Source organism: Saccopteryx leptura, chromosome 7 (genome assembly GCF_036850995.1).
Source record: "Saccopteryx leptura isolate mSacLep1 chromosome 7, mSacLep1_pri_phased_curated, whole genome shotgun sequence".
NCBI lineage: Eukaryota > Metazoa > Chordata > Mammalia > Chiroptera > Emballonuridae > Saccopteryx > Saccopteryx leptura.
In genome coordinates, this window is record NC_089509.1 from 100809894 (window position 1) to 100830605 (window position 20712).

The 20712-nt window shown below is 45.6% G+C and overlaps 1 protein-coding gene across 1 annotated transcript in view; it reads right to left on the reverse strand.

Moving 5' to 3' along the window:
- Window positions 1–2807: 2807 nt before the first annotated feature.
- The window catches only part of MREG (melanoregulin), a 56926-nt gene continuing 39021 nt past the window's right edge, over window positions 2808–20712 (reverse strand). The window contains 4 exon segments of the mRNA XM_066345771.1: window positions 2808–4585; window positions 4588–4690; window positions 5573–5736; window positions 7042–7132. Of these exon segments, the coding sequence (XP_066201868.1) occupies window positions 4470–4585; window positions 4588–4690; window positions 5573–5736; window positions 7042–7132 (474 nt within the window). The 3' untranslated portion in view covers window positions 2808–4469.

The following is a 20712-nucleotide window of genomic DNA, read 5'->3' on the forward strand; positions in this document are numbered from 1 at the left end:
AATAATACTCTGGAAGTAAATAATAACACTTCTTGAAACACTGTTAACAGAAAGTTCAAAGTGGTTGGCCATTTTCACTCTACATGGTAGGGATTTGGAAATTGAATAACTCCTTTCAATGCAACTTAAATTTATACACATTTCTTGTGATGTGAATAATAGACTGGAGGAAATGAATAAATGCATTGATCCAATGGAAAAGAAGCCAGGTTGGTGCCCTCTGGCTTTCCTAGCAGCCAGAGCGGTAAATTAAGTGGAATTATGGTTGGCAACAAGACGCCTGCATCCTTTAGGTAGTTAAGGGCAGCACAAATTTATGCTGTCTCCCTAAAATGCAATACCTATTTGGGTCTACTGCCTTGACCAAGGGGTGGAGCAGTTCCAGAAGCTTCCACTTAGCTTTCCCATTAAGACAGTTGTTAACACACTGGCCAAGAAACAAATGGTGGTTCTGACAATTTCCAAATACGTTCAGTTCAATAATTAATCCTGGAAGTAGGGAGAGGATCGTCGATTGGGGAGGTCCAAGACTGTTAGTCCTGAGAAACGACTCCATTTATTATTTAAATCCTGGGTGCCCCCATTCTAAAAGGCACACTATAGTGATACTCTCGTCCTTGTGTATCAACTTCAGCTTGGCCCACGTGTCCCATGTCCTCAGAGTGTTTTGCCTCTCCTTTCCCCACATGTCCAGGTCAATAACCATACGTCCTTTGGAGGAAGGGGGATCGCTGGCATGCACACAGGCAGTGGGGTTGCAAAACCCCCACTTGGTGATCCAGCCTTTCTTTCAGTCAGTATTTCTGAATCTGAAAACTCAGCAAGAGACCATACCTCTGTATTGGGGTGACTGTGTCCTATCTGTCTCTCTCTTTTTTTTTATAGTGTAGAAATCAAAACCTTTAATCCAATATACAAAATAAGGAAGTCTCTGATACAAAGTCACTTATCTGAGGCATAATTGGGTTGTACCACCCCACATCAAAAAGGGTGGGAAAGGCTTAGTCCTAAAACCAAGCCCCAGGCTACAAGGATCCTGCCTGCCCACAGCCCGCCCCCAACATACATTAATATCACCTGGGCAACAGGCTTCCATGTGGGCAGCACCATCTTTAACAAAGTGAGCATAATATATTTTATCTGCCCAACAATCCACCCCTATGCTCACTTTACTACCCATAATCTACACCACCGGCATTCCTGTGCAAGGAAATTAGGCACATTACACAAATTACAACAACATGGCAAATCATACAATTTCAACAATTACAAGGTACATTTCACCAATATCTGAGCACTTTGCCCAAAGCGCAAAATGTCCTCGGCCTTCTTTCTAGCCGTTTGAAAGGCTTCCCGGGACAGAGGAAAGGCCTCCAGCAAAGTCACCCCCCACCCCCATCAGGGTATTTCACATTGTACAGAATTCGTAAGTCCATCCAACAAACGAGCCAGTGCCCACTCCGGTCGTAGTCCAGGAAATCAGTCCACACACATGGGGCGTAGACCTACCAGGGCCGTAGTAGGTGCTCCTTCCAGCTGGGCTCTGATCTTATGGAGACTGCGGATTGCAACTCCAGCCCAATTCTCCTCATCCTCCAAAGAAGAACTGAAAACACCAGCTCCCACTGCCGGGCTCGAGTCCCGGGCCGCTGCCGCCTTCTGCTCCACAGACCTTGCAGCTCCGGACCCGGCCTCAGCTTCAGCCTCAGCCTCAGCCCCGGCCTCCTGCCGCTGCTGGCTCTCCACAACGTCCAGGGCAAGCTGCAACTCACGAATCTGTGATTCCTTCTCCAGCAGTTGCTCCATTTCCAGGTGTTGGGCAGATAAAATATATTATGCTCACTTTGTTAAAGATGGTGCTGCACACATCCTATCTGTCTCTTGATCGTCTATCCGTTCTTGAGATCTTTTGATGGTATAGCTTGAGCAATACTCTTATTGGCTACCTGTCTATTTTGTCCCTAGGGATGCCATGTTCTATTAACCATATCAAAATCTTCCTGTACATATCCCTCAGACCTAACCGCTCATTATGATAATTGTGTCCACTGTATTTGTGACAGTGACACACAGCCAGTGAGCCCCTAGTCTTCCATCCCCATTGTTATCAGTGAGCCCACTTCCGGAATAGCGTCTGAACTACAGGGCTGCCCTGAGCTTCTCGATGAGGCTGGCCCCCTCTCCAATCCTCACATTGGTCAGTGTGCCCACTGGGATTTCCTGAATGCCCTCTTTTAAAAAACAGATACTTTATTATTTGTTATAATAATATCCATTAATAGGAAATCAGGTGTTGGTCACTTAGGTCACGTTCAGGCCTCTCTCATGTACTGAACTTGAGTACAGATCTGCCCTTGACTGGCTTTAGAATGAGGGCTGGTGCTTCAACCCATATGTCTCTAAGTTTCTTTACCTTTCATTAAAGGGCATATGGAAAGATAGCTCTTACAACAACATGGATGGACCTTGATAACATTATATGGAGTGAAATAAGTAAATCAGAAAAAAACTAAGAACTATATGATTCCATGCATAGGTGGGACATAAAAATGAGACTCAGGGACATGGACAAGAGTGTGGTGGTTATGCAGGGGGGGGAAGAGAGGAGGGGGTGGTGGGGGGAGCACAAAGAAAACCAGATAGAAGGTGACGAAAGACAATTGGACTTTGGGTGATGGGTATGCAACATAATCAAATGTCAAAATAACCTGGAGATGTTTTCTCTGAACCTATGTACCCTGATTTATCTATGTCACCCCATTAAAATTAATAAAAATAAAAAAAGAAATAGAACACACATCCAACTGAAAAGTAAATACAGAAATCTTTTAATTTCTTGAAAAGAAAATGTCCTGGGTAATTCTATATGTTTTTATAACCATAGAGGCAATCTTATCCTTATTCATTCATTACCAAAAATAAAGACTCTGTAGATGCAAACTATCTTATCTATTTCGTTATCAAAAAAGCAGAAAAGACAAATGCCAAGGCCAGAGATGAAAACAACATGATTTTCTGTTTTTTAAAATTTATTGTTGGTTCTTTTATTTTGTTTGTCCATTTCACCGTTTGTATGTTTATCTTACAAGAGCCCATGGAGATGAGGGGAAATATCTGCAAGCTAACTTTAAACAATATGAGAGGGATTAGATACTATATATAAAAAATAAAACTTTTATTAGCTTACTTATTAAACTAGGAAAATAATTGCCCAAAACATGTCAGTCAAATAGGTCTGCAGTGCATTAGTAAGTGGAGAACAGGTATCTCCTATAACAATAACTTACACACTGTGTACACTACCAAAGAAACTAATCAGGATATGGGTATCTTCAAGTCACAACTCCCTGGGACAGATCAAAGTCAAGTTTCTTTTCACCTAAAGTCAGAAGAGAAAAACCTGTAAAAGTAACAATATTGCCGTTGTTCTCAGCAATCTCCTGATGGATCCTGCAAATTCTGAAAGTCTTTTCAATAAAAGGAACCCTGATTTCTTGGCAAGCTCCTTGCTTAAGGGGCAGGTAACTTTGAAGCTGGACTTCTCAATCTGTGGATAGAAGCAGGCTATACTGCCAGCATTGCTCCATTTTGAAAATCATCTTCGGCAAGAAAATCCAGCAATGACCTTCTACCATGCTACACTGGCTGCAGAGATGCAAGACTGCACGAGAGGTCCCTGGGCAGGTGCGACTCTCAGCCAAAAAACCGGAACAGATTCAAGAGAAGAGAAGGAAGTAGAGGCTAAACGTTTCTGTTTATAGATGCTATCCTATAGTATCATGCTAGATCCAGGGCTTTTGGATTAGAAGTAGACAATATGCAAAAAAGGAGGTAACTAGATACCAGCAATGCTGAGAATTTAAGATGCTTGTACTACAATTGAAGACGGCGATTTTTACACGGAGCTGCTGGATGTTCTGCTTGGGATCGTTCTGTTTGGAACTCACGTCTGCGCAGCATTCTTAGACATGTCTACAACCTGGTCATCTGTATTTCTAAATAATTATAACTGATACTTATTATGATGCCTCTGACACCCTCCAGCGTTCAGTATGTTCTTCCAAGTTAAAGAAAGGTCACATAGTGCCTGGTATTATTTTGGTGTTAGCCTACATATATAATGATTATTTAAAAACTGGTAACCCATATTGGGCTCAATGAGAGCTCTCCCAATTAATCTTATTGTCTTATTTACTAGAATATCCTTCTCTCAATAGGATTAATGATTGAGGCTTACTGTAAAACCAAAACCAGAATGAGAGCAACGGGTTCTTGGAATCTAATTACCCGTGACGGAATATCCCACTGAAGAACTCTTGGAGGCAAGATCACCAGCGTGTTTCAATACAACCTGAACATCTCACCGAATAAAGAACTCATGAAGACCAGATATCCAAATCCTTAGATTTTTTTTTTTTTTTTTTTGTGGGATCCAGGGTCATTTTTCACTTAGTTAACCCTCTGTATGCTCACTGTTTTCTACATTCATTTGGCCAGCTTTGGTCGGCTATTGAGTTCCAGTGGAAGAATTCCAATTCTGCCTCCCAGCCTCTCCTCTCGGGACTTGGAAATAGAAGGTGGTGCCGTCTTTCTGGCCCTCTGCCAGGCCTGGGACTCCAGGCTTCTTGGGGTAAGTTCGACGGGCAGTTTTATAGAACTCTTCTGCAGCATCGAGAGCAATGAGACGGTCCTGCCACAAAACACAAAACGGTGTCAAGAGGGGAGCCAAGCCCTGTAGAGGGGAAACCATTCTAACAACAGCAAAACCCATCCCAGAAGTTATAGCGAGGAAACAGTTACTAAATTTTTCTCAACAAATTTAGAGACACACCTTAGTCCTTCATTTACATGACCCAAGACACATTCCACCACTCTTAGAGTCCTTTCAAATCTTGCTTAATCTTAGGTTATATACACAATATTTGTCACATCTCTGACCTAAAAGGCTAACTACCCAGCAGAATTGGCTGAAAAATACAGATGCCTGCATGCAATCCAGAAAGCAGAATTTCTTTTTCTTTTCTTTTCTTTTTTTTTTTTAAGTGAGAGGAGGGGAGATAGTAAGACAGACTTCCGCAAGCACCCCCCACCAGATCCATCCAGCAACCCAGCCTGGGGCTGAGGCTCTGTCCATCTAGGGATGATGCTCACCACTGAGCTATTTTTAGCACCAAAGTGGAGGCTCCACAGAGCCATCATCAGCACCTGGGGCCAACTTGCTTGAACCAATTGAGCCATAGCTATGGGAGGAGAAGAGAAAAAGAGGAGGGGGAGAGGTGGAAAAGCAGATGGTCACTTCCCCTGTGTGCCGTGATCAGGAATCAAACCTGGGACATCCACACACCAGGCTGATGCTCTACCACTAAGCCAACTGGCCAGGGCCAGGAAGCGGAATTTCTAAAGCCCTCCAGGTGACTGTGGTGCCTCAGACCCTTGGACACCAGTGCGTAAGATGCCAGCACACCTGCTACCTCCATTCTGTGGCGCGGCTGGAATGGGGAGTGTATGGAATAACAGAGAAGCAAAGACAGAGAGTAAAATCAGGGCGGATGAAAACAATGGGTCCACTTACCACAACAAACAGATATCTCTCCGAGAGCTCCCAGCTTGTTGGGAAAATAGAGGTCTCTTCGGCTAGTTTTAATAGTATCTCTCGGGCTTTCCTTGTGTTTTTAGAATCACTGATGGTGCTGAGTTTCGTCACCGACAGCAAAGAGTCTGCTTCCTTTTGAAAACCTAAGGCCAAAAAAAAAAAAAAATGTACCTGTCATGTAGCCACAGGAAGTGACTGTCCTGCAGTGCGGTCGCTGCAGAAGACGAAGGGACTCGAGCATGGATTCAGGACAAGCATCAGAAAACTGAAGCCAAAGGCACTACTCCACGTGCTGCTTTCCGGCTCAGGGCGACTGGCGGTGAATTTGACTCAGATTTGCTTGGTATCTCGTTTTGTTTCATTTTCCTGGTTAACTTTTCCCTCAGCCTCGGATACCACCCAGTGACCGCTTGCCGCCCTTGTTATGGTTCAAAACCCTCCTCCCACCCACTCCCTCCTCTTCACCTTCTCCCTGGGCCCTAAAATTCCCACCTGCCTTTGCAGCGTGGGAGCCAAAAAGTGGTCATTTCCAGGTCCCGACGTCTCCAAGCCCAGATTCCCTTCCCCGGCGCAATATGGTTGGCTGGTTAAAATGACGTACTCAAAGATGTAAAAGACTCATAGATTTAGACCTGTCTGGCGTAAATTACATTTTAAAGAAGACTATCTATCAAGTCCCACCAAAACTGGGTGGGCAAAGGGGACAGAAGTCCACCTCCTCCCACTGTATCCCAAGTAAAGCAAACCAACACCCCCAAGTAAAGCAACAGACGCCAGCCCCTTGGTACCCCACTTTTGTAAAGCTATGATGCCAAGGTGTCCCGTTCTCTTTCAGAATGAAAGGACTGAGGACTCCAAAATTGATAAATTCATTTGTAAACATTAAAATGAACTTATTTTTATCAAGTGAAGGCCATGCATATTGTATTGCAACCCTAACAGAATTAAGAAAAACCAAGACCCAATATCTACTCTAATGCCACAGGGATTTCCCCCAATGCAGAAGCTTTTCTGCCTCTTAGTCTTTCTCAAAATTTACACTCAATTTTGTTGTACTCTTACAAAGAAAAAAAGTTTCTGACAAACAGTATTTCTCCCAACCTGCCCCATCTCATAAAACTATTGCTAACTGGCCAATCACTCCCATCTAATTCAATCAACACCAAAAAAATTCAGCAGTAGTGTCCATGTGATTCCACTGCCCTGTGCTCCCTGAGACTGAGGACAGATGGAGCAACACATGGCAAAGTGTGTCCTCAAGATATGGGCTGGTGACAGCAGAAACGTCAGATGTTTGTGCCAGAGGAGACAGGAGGACAGCCTTGGGAAAACAATTCGTACACAGCAGCCTTAAGTAGTCAATTACCGACAAAACCATGGTGACGAAAGCGCAGAGGAATGATGACAACTGCTTAGTTTTACCGTCTTATAATCACTTTCAGACTCACCTAAATCTTCCAAAATGCGTTTCCACCTGTTTCTCACTTCCCTTCGAATCTGTCGCAGGGTATAGATATCATAGTTGAGTTTCTGCCACTTCTGTGGGAGAATGGAGATTCAGTTTTATTTTTACTGTTTGTCCTAAACCTCTATCTAACCCCCAAACTTAAGACATTCAAACATGTGTTTCTCCTCTTCACTGATCTTCAAAGTGTATCTAAAAGGAGAGAAGGAGATGCGGGAGATGAGAGTCAACAGGAAAACATGGCTACCACGTCTGGAGACTCTGCTATGGAGCAGGAGATGTGACATGTTACATGAATTATCCTAATCAATCTCTTCAAATTACCTAGTCTTTCAAATTCAATGATCGCACCTGTAAAGTGGGGATCACAAATTCAAATATCCCATCTACGACTGTTGAGAACATTAAAAGTATTATATATAAAAGCACAATACCTGCACAGTGAGCACCAATAAAATCCACGTATTATTAAAGCCATTTTACAGATGAAGAAACTGAGACCCAAACAAGTTAATCCAATATCATCCAGCTAGTAAGTATTAGCATTGGTATTGGAATCCAGATGTGACCCCAAAGTTCATGAGAAAAATGACATACAAAGCAGGTCTGTCATCCTATAATATAAAGGATAAAGTAGACCTGGCAATCCCAAATATTTTGATTCCCAGTCAATGTTTCCTTCACCATATCTCAGCATTGTTTTCTCTCATTTATATTCCCAGGAGGGAATGAATCTTTCAAACATTAAGCAGGAAAAGTATTATAAGGTCATCATTCTGAAAACTTCGGTCTTATGGGTCAGAAGCCATCACGTTGACCCTAATACAGAACTTGCATCTTTCAGGAACGTTAAGATTATTGAGTTAAGCATTTCTTTTAAATGTCATTGAAATTTGTTTTTAAGGAACTTTATCGATATGGAATAGTCACTTTTATAAAATATACTTTTATCTCTTAGCAAAACCACACAACTATCTTAAAGCACAGCTTAAAAGAACATTCTAAAATGCTCAATTTAAAATCCAGTTTTATGATATCTTGACTCCTCTCACTGAAAATGTTTTAGTGTTCCAATGATGCTATTATTTCCCTACCGAGTTCCTTTCAAGATCTGCTTTGTTCATGGCTAATCAACTATCATGACTGGTCAAAAGAAATCAATTTAGTTGTCATTCAAAACATTTAAAGATAACAGTTGGAAAAAGAAAACTAGCATAATAGAGTGTGTTCTGCTGTGACTGCATTCTAGATCTGTGTCTGAGGCTATGTCCTCATAAGGTCATGGATTTCAGCTATTTCCCAGAAGTCACGAAGTGGAGAATTTGAGTACCTTTCCTGGTTTGTTTGTTTGTTTGTTTTTTGACAAAGGCGTGCACACATGCATGAGCTACAGTGTGTGACCGGGGCCAAGGGTAAAGTCTGTGGCACAAGAAGAGTCATCTCGGAAATATGCAACCCTGACCTTATCTTTGTCATCATGTGAAAGGACACCTGATAATACCCTGGAGACTGTATAAATCATAGGGAGAGAAACTCAAGTACTGCCGTTTCCATGGGATGGGCCCTATTGTACTAACTTGACCATTCAAACATACAGCATTTTGGAAAACAGCACAGGTGCTGAAAGCCAGACTGCCCAGGTTTGAGTCCCAGCTCCAATATTTATTAACAGCTGACACTGGGCAAGTTCATAACCTCACTTGTCTCACAGCCTCATCTGCAATACAGGGATAGTAAGACTACCTACCTTTTAAGCTTATTGTGAGGATCAAAAAAGTTAATGCAAAACTTGGCAAATGGAGTCTGGTACACATTCTCCTCCAAATAGTGTGGACACAATAAAGAAATATGCTCTAAGGCTCAGAATGGTTTCTATCATGAGGACTGAGGACATTTCACATTGCAATATGCAGTAGCTCATTTGTGAGGATGCCCAGAAGAAAAATTTGTCTGCGCTTGGCATCAGGTACAATTTTACTTTTCCTGACATTACTTTCCGGACATTGTAAAAATTTTTAAGTGATCAGTTTCCACACTGAAGAGTTATTGCATGAGAAACTTACAGAAATTTTTGAATTACCAAATTTTTTACTATTTTTATGTCTTTATTCACATTTGTTCTCTTATCTTCTAGTGTGTGCTATCTTGCTGTGTTTTCATGTAAGTTGTGCTGAGTTCTTTTTGACAAAAGGAAGAGTGTAAATAAGAAAAAAATTTTTTACACAGCAGCACTGTGGTCATTTCTCAATGACACCGACCCTCCCCCTTGCTGGATGGAATGAAAAGTGGTCAGACTTCATCATGGTGATTAGAGCCCCACACAATCCATCTGGAGATACAGTCGCTCAACCTTAAGTTTTGTAACAAACCACTAGGTGGCTTCATTAACTTGCGATTAAAAGTCTCTGCTAATTTTTCTTTCTGTTTCTTCGGCTGCTGGCTTAGACCTGTTCCCTCCACTAAGTGTAGCCAGATCTCTGTTGTTCAGAAATACAGTCATCTTTGGGTGATCCAAGCTCCAGACTTTTTTTTTTTAACCTTTCTCTTCCTGCTGTCCATCTACCAGTTATCTAGCTGTTCCTAGACCCCAACACTAAATGTTACACATCATTCAGTTGCAGCCTCTGTGACTCTGATAAAATGTTTGATGGAGAAGCAGCAATATGACATTTACAAATCTGCTAAGAATGGATTCACACATGATGTATCTACTGGCTTGCACATGATAGGTGCTTGTTCAGAGTGGTGGAATGAAACTATGCCTTTCTTATAGCCATACCATTATTGTCTTCTTTCAACAGAATCGTCAGATGATCACATGAAAATAGCTGGAAGTTTTGTGCAAAATTTAAAGCTCTAATACCAGTAGAGCTTGGGTAGCCTTTTGCCTAACAATTGGGTGTTGGTAAAATACATAGTAGAAGGGAAATTTTAATTCTTCTTTAACACCTGACCCCAAAGAACAGAACCTCAAGTGACAAATGAGAAATGGTGATGTACGAAACCTGCCAATAACTTAAGAAATTAACTTACCTGTCCCCTGGTACTAGAGAAAAAAAAAGTCTTGTAATGCTCTTCTACAATTTTTAAATTGTATCAACCTGCCTGACCAGGCGGTGGCGCAGTGGATAGAGCGTCGGACTGGGATGCAGAGGACCCAGGTTCGAGACCCTGAGGTCGCCAGCTTGAGTGCAGGCTCATCTGGCTTAAGCAAATAGCTCACCAGCTTGGACCCAAGGTTACTGGCTCAAGCAAGGGGTCACTCGGTCTGCTGAATGCCCATGGTCAAGGCACATATGAGAAAGCAATCAATGAACTAAGGTGTCGCAACGAGAAACTGATGATATGATTGATGCTTCTCATCTCTCTCTGTTCCTGTCTATCTATCCATCCCTCTCTCTGACTCTCTCTCTCTGTCCCTGAAAAAAATAAAAAAATAATAAAAATAAATTGTATCAACCTGCTTTTAGACAAATAATTTGAAAATAACAATCAAAGATCAGTTACATATTCTTCACCCATGAGCTGAAACACCAATCTACATCTTATTTTCTATACTAAAGCTTTGTTTTTCTCACAATTTCTGAAATAATATATTGTGCCAATGTGATGCTGTGGCCCAACAGTTTAAAAACAATGAATAAATTACCAAAGGTGTAATCAAAGAACCAGCGCAGACTTCATTTCACAAGATCCCTGGGAACCAGGACAAACGGAAACAGACCTGTGACTGAAAATGAGAAACTGAAGATGCTTATGGCTGCATTCCTGAGGTTTCTCTCCTCCCTGTTGCTGACCCAATCAGATTATGGAGGCTAGATAAGAAGGCTGAGGCAACAACACGAAAGGTAGAACAAAACTCAGTCTCCTGCGACCCATCGCTAGTTGTCCTCTAGTTTTAGATCCATGAGCTGGCTTTCACCTTGAGTTCCCATTTCAGTTCCTGGGATCATCTTCTCACGCACAAAATTAAAACATTTTATGCTTATCTATACTTGTGGACACATAGGACAGTTAAAAAGTACTACTTCCTTCTTGCTAAAAAGAGGTGATTTTTACAATTAAAGAAATGTACTCTAACAATAGGTCACATAACCACCTTAAACTCTTGGAGGTATGGCAAAACTTATGGGGATCTCGGAGCAGTCAGGAGTGGTGGTCTCTCTTCCTGGTGTGAGATACAAAAATCTAGAACTGCCCCCACCACCTTTACTACCCAGAGAAGAGCCACACTAAGGAAGAAGTCAACACTCAGAGGAGGACATAATGAAAGAATCCCAGAGAAACAGAGACTAAGGACATATTGGGCCTCGGGACCCAGTCACTTCTGAAGCCAGCCCTACTTCTAGACTCTGTTATCTAAGCCACTTCCATGTAGTTTTAGAGAACTAGAGTTCTCTTTCTAGTCCTTGCATCTGAAAGACTCGTGTTACAAAGTCCATTCATTAAGTATATAAACAAAAGAAACTATAAATACTGCACAACATATTAATCTTATATTTTCCTACTACTAGCCCCTAGGGTTAGATGGCATTATAAACCTATTTAGCTGAGGATGAATATGGTTTACAGAAAACGCAGTACATTGACCAGGGATGCTGAGAACCGAGGTTTGAAACCCTGAGGTCACCAGCTTGAGCACGGGGTTGCCAGCTTGAGTGTGTGATCATAGACATGACCCCATGGTCACTGGCTCAGCTGGAGCCTCCTGGTCTAGGCATGTATGAGAAAGCAATCAATGAACAACTAAGGTGCCACAACCGTGAGTTGATGCTTCTCATTTCCCTCCTGTCTGTCTTTCCCTGTCTCTCTGTCTCTCTCCTTTGCTATAAAGAAAGAAGGAAGGAAGGAAGAGGGGAGGGAGGGAAAGAGAGAGAGAAAGGAAGAAAGGAAGGGGAGGAGGGAGGGAGAAAACGCAGTATTAAAAATGCTCTGCCTGGGTCCCAATTTTTCAGACCCAAGAATGCCTAGGCAATGCTACAGATATAACAGCAATCATTTTCCATAACCAGGAATTGCACAACGGTGCCTCCCTTGAGTTCTTTCCATCAGAACAGAGCTTCTGACTCTCATGCAACTGTTGTTATAAAAAGGGAGAAAAAGTGGTTTATATCTAATTGGCTAATTTCTTTTAAAGATTCAGAGGGAAAGGTCTATCATTGGCTTGATTACTTAACTCCCTTACTTATAAAAATATGTTGAATCGATCTGGCTGGATCTAATGACCAGTTTAAAGTTCACTTTGACTCAATAACTATGAGCCAGAATCTATTCACCATCTGAAACCTATGCATTAGGATGACCTTCCTTATCTTATATCTTTCTTAGATGGTAAAAACCCATCTTCAAAGAAAAATATTCATATGTAAGCTGAAATTTACTTTATCTTCTTCACTCCATATTCCAAGATCTGATAATCACAAACTGAAGTTTAAGAAATGATCCTTAGTATATCTGATTTGTATAAAAACCCAGTAAACAGCCTGACCAGGCAGTGGCACAGTGGATGGAGCATCGGACTGGGATGTGGAGGACCCAGGTTCGAGACCCCAAGGTCGCCAGCTTAAGCGCGGGCTCATCTGGTTTGAGCAAAGCTCACCAGCTTGGACCCAAGGTCACTGGCTCAAGCAAGGGGTAACTTGGTCTGCTGAAGGCCCACAGTCAAGGCACATATGAGAAAGCAATCAATGAACAACTAGAGTGTCACAATGAAAAATTGATGATTGATGCTTCTCATCTCTCTCCATTCCTGTCTGTCTGTCCCTATCTATCCCTCTCTCTGACTCTCTCTCTGTAAAAAAAAACAAAACAAAAAAAAACAAACAAAAAAAAACACCCAGTAAACAGATCTTTCCAAAATTTACAAGAAGTTGTGTAACTTTCTCCCAGTAGCAGTCAATTAGAATTCAAAACTAAGTGCATCCAATTCCAAAGCCATTTACCCTTAAATAAGCAAGAAGGAAGGAAGGAAAGAAGAAAGAAAAGGGAAGGGAAGGGAAGGGAAGGGAAGGGAAGGGAAGGGAAAGAAGAAAGAAAGCAGAAAAGAATGACTACTTAGTGTTTCTTCCTCAACCCAAGTTCTCTTTTCTTATGCATTTTATGTTTGCTTATTTAAGTTAGGCAATGCATTTAGATAATTCACAATTCAGAAAGTACTAAAGGCTCTTTCCTCCAGGCACGTGTCCTCTCTACAAGTAATAAATGATACCAGTTTCCCCTGTACCCTTCCATTCCCCCCCATAACAGTGGTATACTATATCTTGTACTTTTCACTTAATATATTTTAGCTGTCATTCTGTATCAGAATATAAAGCTCTACACTCTTCTTTTACTGGACTTTTTGACTATCTGGTATAGACGGAAACAGTTATCATAAACATATTTATCTGTTCTATAGAAAATGGCGCCCTAAAAAAATTACATATTTCTCTAAAAGTGCCTTAAAACTAGGAAAGGCCTTCAGACAGTTTGCTTCCCAGGCATCCTTTCTAACATCACCATCAGAAAGTATTAAGTACCCACATGTGTCACGTGCTAATTAATATACATCCTTTTAGAAATTTCCACCTCAACTCAACGCCAACCTTGAAAGAAGACAGAATACAACTGTGGCCACGACAACACTGCATTACAAAAATTAACATTTAAACCGGGGAACTACACAGGGATAGTGGGCCAAATACTTTTACTTAAAAGCGGCAGCATCTTGGTAAAATAAATTCTTTTGAGTATTGTAACCGTTACCGCTTTCCTTTCCATTTTCAGCAATTCACACAATCTTATGCCACGTTCTACATAAAACAGAGATTCTCTAAAAGATAGAAAAATCCTATTGACTCCTTCTCCAAGTTAGTTTTCTTTCATTGAGTATGCAGCAGAAAATATCAGCTAAGTAAGAGAAAGACACGTAACACATGGGAGGGGGGTAACAAACATGTAACATTCTCCTATATTTGCTTTTCACGGAAAAATGTGAGATTGGTAATGCAAAGTAGGGTAGTTTTGCAGCCACTGAAGGGTACTCAAAACGGTGGCTAGTCTAGAAAAAGGTCTTTTTAGTCATGCACAACAGGGCTGTTTCACCATTCTTATCAGTGACTTCAGGAAGCCAAAAGTCACAAAAGTAGGAGAGAGCTAATATATGGAATGAGAGAATCAAGATTTGAAACACAGATGTATGAAATCTGCAGGTCAAAATTCATTAGAAATAAATAAAAAGACATCCTACCTACACTTAGGTTGAAAAAACAAAAACCAACACAGTCCAACTACCAAATGCAGGGACCTGCCCATGCAGTAGTTCACGTGAAAGACAGGCTAGTCTGAGTAGGAGCCAGGAGAAAGGTGATTGAGGCTAGAAGGAACTCTCTATTTGGAACGAAACCTTTGTAAGGTAATGAGTCCTCAGCTCCTGGAACTCTCAGTTATAATATATATACTTTATGTGGAAACATATAATTTATAATTGCTAGAGATACAATTTCTGTAAACTTCTTTCAATATATTTTTCTTGCATCACCTGACAAAATCTAAAAAAGGTTGAAAGGCATTTACAAAAAAAGAAGGTCGATAAATAGAAAGATGAGAGACAGACAGATATACAGATAGATGGATGATTGATAGAAGATAGAATATTTTCAGAGCACGGACTACTTCCCAGGTACTACTCAAAGCTCTTCACATGTACTTAGTTAATTTTCATAATAGGCTGTGTTACTCTACCAGATGGAAATTATTATAACATCTTTGGAATTTAAAAAATAAAATGAGGTTCTGAGAGGTGAAGTGATGTGCTCAAGTGTGCATACCAATAAACAAGGAGCACAGTCAATGGACTCGGCCACTGTCCACAACTGCGTCTTAAAAGAGGAAGGGTGGGGGCTGGGCTAGATGGGAAGGGAGGAACGGAAGTAGATGAAGAGGACGAAAAAGCAGCTGCTTAGAGAAGAGGCCAACAGGCAGCCACAGCAGCCGGGCCAGAGAAGGAACTAAGACATCACAATTTTTTTTTTAATTTTTATTTATTTATTTATTCATATTTTTAGAGAGGAGAGGGAGAGACAGAGAGAGAGAGAGAGAGAGAGGAGAGACAGAGAGAGAGAAGGGGGGGGGGGAGCTGGAAGCATCAACTCCCATATGCGCCTTGACCAGGCAAGCCCAGGGTTTCGAACCGGCGACCTCAGCATTTCCAGGTCGACGCTTTATCCACTGCGCCACCACAGGTCAGGCGCTATTTGAAATCTTAGGAGAAAAGAAAATTTTGTAGAGGCAAAGTACTCCCAGGCTCTAGCTAAGAATACTGCTGAACCCAAGAGTGTCCTCAAGGACTGACTCTCTGGGACACTGTGTCCCATCCTTCCTCTGGGGACTTCCATTCTCCCGGCCTCAGAGCAGGTAAAAGGACCTCAACCCCCTCCGAGGTTTCCCGGCCCTGTCTCCCCCCACACCGCATTCCACCTAGCCCGTGGCCGCTTCGTCTCTGAAGAGCGAGACGCAGACACGGCCACTCCGGTCAGCACACGGGCACGGCGGCTGGTGAGCAGCGGCAGATGCTACAAAGGTCTGAGGTGCTGGGGACCCAGGAGGGAAGATCCGTACGCTGGACTGGGCTGCGCTTGTCTGCAGCGGAGCGCTGGGACGTGGAGCGCTGGGACGCTCCCCATCCGTTTTCTGAAACCGTGCTTTAGGGGTCAGGGCTGAGGCAACGCCGGCTTTCTCAGACTTACCTAAGACACTGCCTCTGCTCCTCCCCAGGGCTGCCCCACCTCTCCCTCAGAAAGAAACCAGCCCCATTATCTTCCTCCCTTGGAAAGTCCCTGGAGAGGCTGCAGCCCCCTTGTCCCGCGCCTGCGAGACTGCAGGGCTACAGGAAGGCCTGAGGCAGGACCTGGCCAGCCGAGTCCCGCGTGGAGCTCACATGACATCCTCAGTTTCACAGGCTCTCATGGCGGCCTCCTCCTCCTCCTCCTCCTCCTCCTCCCACGGCTAATCAGCCAGCACCTCGAGCAAACACCAAAGAGCTTGAAACTCATGTCAAATCCAAGAGAAAATGGGTTTTCCAAGAACTAGCTCACTCTTCTGAAAAGGACAGCCGGTTTCATTGACGCCACCAGCTGTGACATCCTTCCCTGAACCATGCCACTTCCTCGAGCTCCACCCTGTTCTCCACCTCTCCCTTCACTGCCACATGGCTTCCCGGGGGAGCTCCCACTGCTGGCCTCACTTCCTCCTGTCCCCTTCCTCACCAGCCCCCGGCACCGGGGAGCTCCCACTGCTGGCCTCACTTCCTCCTGGTCCCCTTCCTCACCAGCCCCCGGCACCAGGGAGCTCCCACTGCTGGCCTCACTTCCTCCTGTCCCCTTCCTCACCAGCCCCCGGCACCAGGGAGCTCCCACTGCTGGCCTCGCTTCCTCCTGGTCCCCTTCCTCACCAGCCCCCGGCACCGGGGAGCTCCCACTGCTGGCCTCACTTCCTCCTGGTCCCCTTCCTCACCAGCCCCCGGCACCGGGAGCTCCCACTGCTGGTGTCACTTCCTCCTGTCCCCTTCCTCACCAGCCCCCGGCACCAGGGAGCTCCCACTGCTGGTGTCACTTCCTCCTGTCCCCTTCCTCACCAGCCCCCGGCACCAGGGAGCTCCCACTGCTGGTGTCACTTCCTCCTGTCCCCTTCCTCACCAGCCCCCGGCACCAGGGAGCTCCCACTGCTGGTGTCACTTCCTCCTGTCCCCTTCCTCACCAGCCCCCGGCACCAGGGAGCTCCCACTGCTGGTGTCACTTCCTCCTGTCCCCTTCCTCACCAGCCCCCGGCACCAGGGAGCTCCCACTGCTGGTGTCACTTCCTCCTGTCCCCTTCCTCACCAGCCCCCGGCACCGGGGGAGCTCCCACTGCTGGCCTCACTTCCTCCTGGTCCCCTTCCTCACCAGCCCCCGGCACCGGGGGAGCTCCCACTGCTGGCCTCACTTCCTCCTGTCCCCTTCCTCACCAGCCCCCGGCACCGGGGGAGCTCCCACTGCTGGCCTCACTTCCTCCTGTCCCCTTCCTCACCAGCCCCCGGCACCAGGGAGCTCCCACTGCTGGTGTCACTTCCTCCTGTCCCCTTCCTCACCAGCCCCCGGCACCAGGGAGCTCCCACTGCTGGTGTCACTTCCTCCTGTCCCCTTCCTCACCAGCCCCCGGCGCCCAGCCCTCTTCAGACCTGCTAGCCACGGGAAGGACCCAGGTGCTTTCCCACCTTCCTCGTGGCGCTAGCGGTCGAGTGGGTGTGTCTCAGAGCCCTTTCCGGAGGCCCTCACCTTTTCTAAAGAATGACATACCTCCCGATGGTCATCCCCTTCTTAACAAGGGAAATGGAATGAGGAATGAACATCTGTTACAGACCCGCTCAGGACAGCACCGCCCCGTGAGGGGTAGTACAATCCCCATACATGGAGACAAGGTCCCGTATCCTGCCTTAGGGTCGTTCAGCAGCAGGTTTGATTTTCGGATTCTGCAGCCTCCACAGTGCATCCCCCTCCGGGTCTCCCTCACTCCCTGTCCCTCCTTCTGCAGGTCCCTCTTCTTCCTTTCACCCCTCATGCCGTCCTTTTCCCCAAGGCTTTGACTGGGGTCTTCTCATCTCCATCTCCCTGGACAATATCCCCTCGTGCTTCAACTTCTGCGGTCACTCCCAAGCATCTAGCTTTTGCCTTGACCCCAAGCCTCAGTTCAGGTGTCAGTTTCTCCCTTTCTGCGGGGTGTCTCCCCACGGGCCGGCTGCTAACGGGGCCGCTCAACAGAGTCTGACCGTCCCACCGGCGTCCACCAGGCCAACGTCTTCTCTCCTATGCTCCCAACGTGGTTACCTGCTGCCCACGCCCCTGCCCGGCAATCCCCCCTTCTCTCGGGCCTGACCCTGCTGTGTCTCCCTGTGCCCCTCACTCTGCCCTCCGCCCTCGCCACTGCCCCAGCCTTAACTGGCCTGAGTGGCTGCAATACTGGTCCCTCTGCTTCCAGAAACCAATGTCTCCAAGCTCCTCCCAACCAGCTGTCTTCCTAAAGGTGAAACTGGGTCATTTCCCTCCCTGAAATTGTCGGTGGTTCCACAGCGCTTACTGAATCCTGAACGGAGCTGCAGTCACAGACACACTCTCCACGGCCTGACTCTGGCCATGCCCCCCCCCCCCCCGCACTCACAGGGGACCCCTGCCGCCTGGGACCGCGGGTCCACGCTCCAGCGTGCCTTGAACCTGTCTGTGTGCCTTCGACCTCGTTCTCACACGTCCTCGCCGCCACCTAAATCCGATTCACCCTTCCAGGCTCAGCTTCAATGACACCGTCCCAAGAAGACTTCGCCTCTCTTACCAGCCGGAAGTAACTGCTGCTTCTTTCAAACCTCTCAGCCCCGTTATGCAGTGGTGGCATTCAGATCATTTAACAACCGGTTCTCCGCCCCAATGACCATTTTCAGTATAAAAAAATATATATACTGAAAGGTAGTTTATTATTTCATGCCTTAAATACTTAAATAACGACAATAAAAGAGGTACAAAAAACTAGATTGTTATAAGAGTTTTAAAATATTAATGAAAATGTATTAAATAATACCTGACCAAAAACCAGTAAAACTGTTATTTCAGATATTTCCAGACTGCTTCTTGGTTGGCGTCCTCACCTGCAGTTTTGTTCACCTGTGGACGGAATGAACATGACTGCGGACGCTTAGAATACGCAGCTGCGCAGATGAACGTTGGAAAAGAGGAAGGGAGGTAAGTGTGTGGTTTCCACGTGGGGCGACTGCCCAGGCACCCACCTGAGAGAGAACCCTGATGACAAGTGCCATTTAGCAACCGGTTCGCCAAATTCAACAAAAAATTAGGTATCGGTTCGGCCGACCCGGTGCGAACCGGCTGAGTCCCACCACTGCCTTGAGGAAGACTTGTAGAGCCGCTGACTGCACAGCTATTGCTACACAGGCCTTTGTGGCGTCTCCCTCACTCCTGGGTCGCAGGCTCTGTGAATACAAGAACCTGATTCGTCCAGGTGCTACACAGTCTTCTGCGACAGCGGGAGGCTCCAGTGGGTTTTCAGGGCCCAAATGAAGGTGACCATCCACACACAGGCCACATTCCGCCAGTGATTAAGTGCCTACTTTCAGTCTAGGAAGCAGCACAACACTTTAATAGAAAAAGCCACTTGGGCGCTAATCCGTGTGTATTTGGAACAAGGCAGGTTTATGTAATCAAGATATTTTTAATTCCCATATTTGGGGAAAACAGGATAAATTCAAGAAAGATGGAATACGGTAAAACGAACTAGTTCACTCTCCAGTTCTACTCCATGACTTGATATTTGAAAAGTACTTTTTTACACGTCGTTTTAAATAACAGTAGCTCTGGAGGCTGCGCCGTGCCAGGCACTCTGTGTCGTTCCAGTCACCAGAAGATCAGATGAGTTGGGTTTATGGATTTGTTTCTAGAGAGGCGTTAGTGTGGCTCTAGGAGGTTAAATAACTCAGCTGAGATCTCAGAGCTATTCAGTGAGGAACCCAGAATTTAACCTCAAGTCTGTGCGACTCCGTAACCCATGCGCCTCCCAGTCCCCTGAGCTGCATTCGATGAGGCCCAAATTTAGCCCACTGCGCTGTCCTTCCCTGTCACCAAGGTGGAAACTGGGGCACCAAGAAATGGGGCATAACGTGCAGGGACTTTCATTCTAAAAATGGCTTCTGGCACGGCCACTCGGGGCCAGAAAACAAACAGGCCCCCTTCTGTGTTGCCCCGCTGCCCCCGGCTGGCACCGTCCCCACTGCCCAGTGGTGGGAGGCAGGACAATGCAACCAGCTCGCGGTGCCGGCAGCTGGTGAGACTCGCGGGAAAGGGAGGCGAGAGTCCATTATGCAGAGGAAGCACAGCGCTTCCTTTACACACTGCTGGTTTGGACAGCACCCAGCACCGAGGCCACCTACCCAGGAGAAGCTTCCCCTTTCAGGGCTATAAAAGCCTATTCTCTCCGTCCACCAGACACGGCGTGTAAGTGGGAAAGATAGGCTTGTGTTTCGCCGTTCCTAGACAGCCGGTCCGCTCTTCACCCCTCTGCTTCCACCTCGGCCCCAATGGCACAGGGTCAAACGACAGAGCGGAGAAACTCAGTGCATCAGAGGATAAACGACAGACTAGATGAACCGTGGAGGAGGGCTGACAGGGAGTGGAGGCCAAGAAAGGGCCTGTGCCTAGGGACCTGGCTCTTAGGTCCTTGGGGACTCCAGGACCGGGCGAGCCCTCCAACACCTCCCAGTAAGGGTTGTCTTGATCGCTTCTGCCCAGACATCTCATCACTCTGAAGCACCCATCCTGAAAAAGGTCTCTCTGTTGGTAACTAGCGGCTGTGGCAATGGGCCCTATTTAGGTAGGTCAAACTCTGATGTGCTGTCTCTCTCCTGGCCTCACTGGACCCACCAATTCAGCGAGATAAAAACAAGGTTAAAGATTTACACCTGAGTCTCCTCCCTACTGACCTTTCAGAACTATCTACTTGCCCTTTCTCTGAATCCCAGGTGAAGCTAAGCCTTCGTGGTGTTGGCCTGCTGCGCTGACCATGAGACCCCTACGTCCCACCCTGTGTCCTCCGATTCTCAACAGATAATAAAGTGAAACTTCTCTAAGGTCCGGCAGCTTGG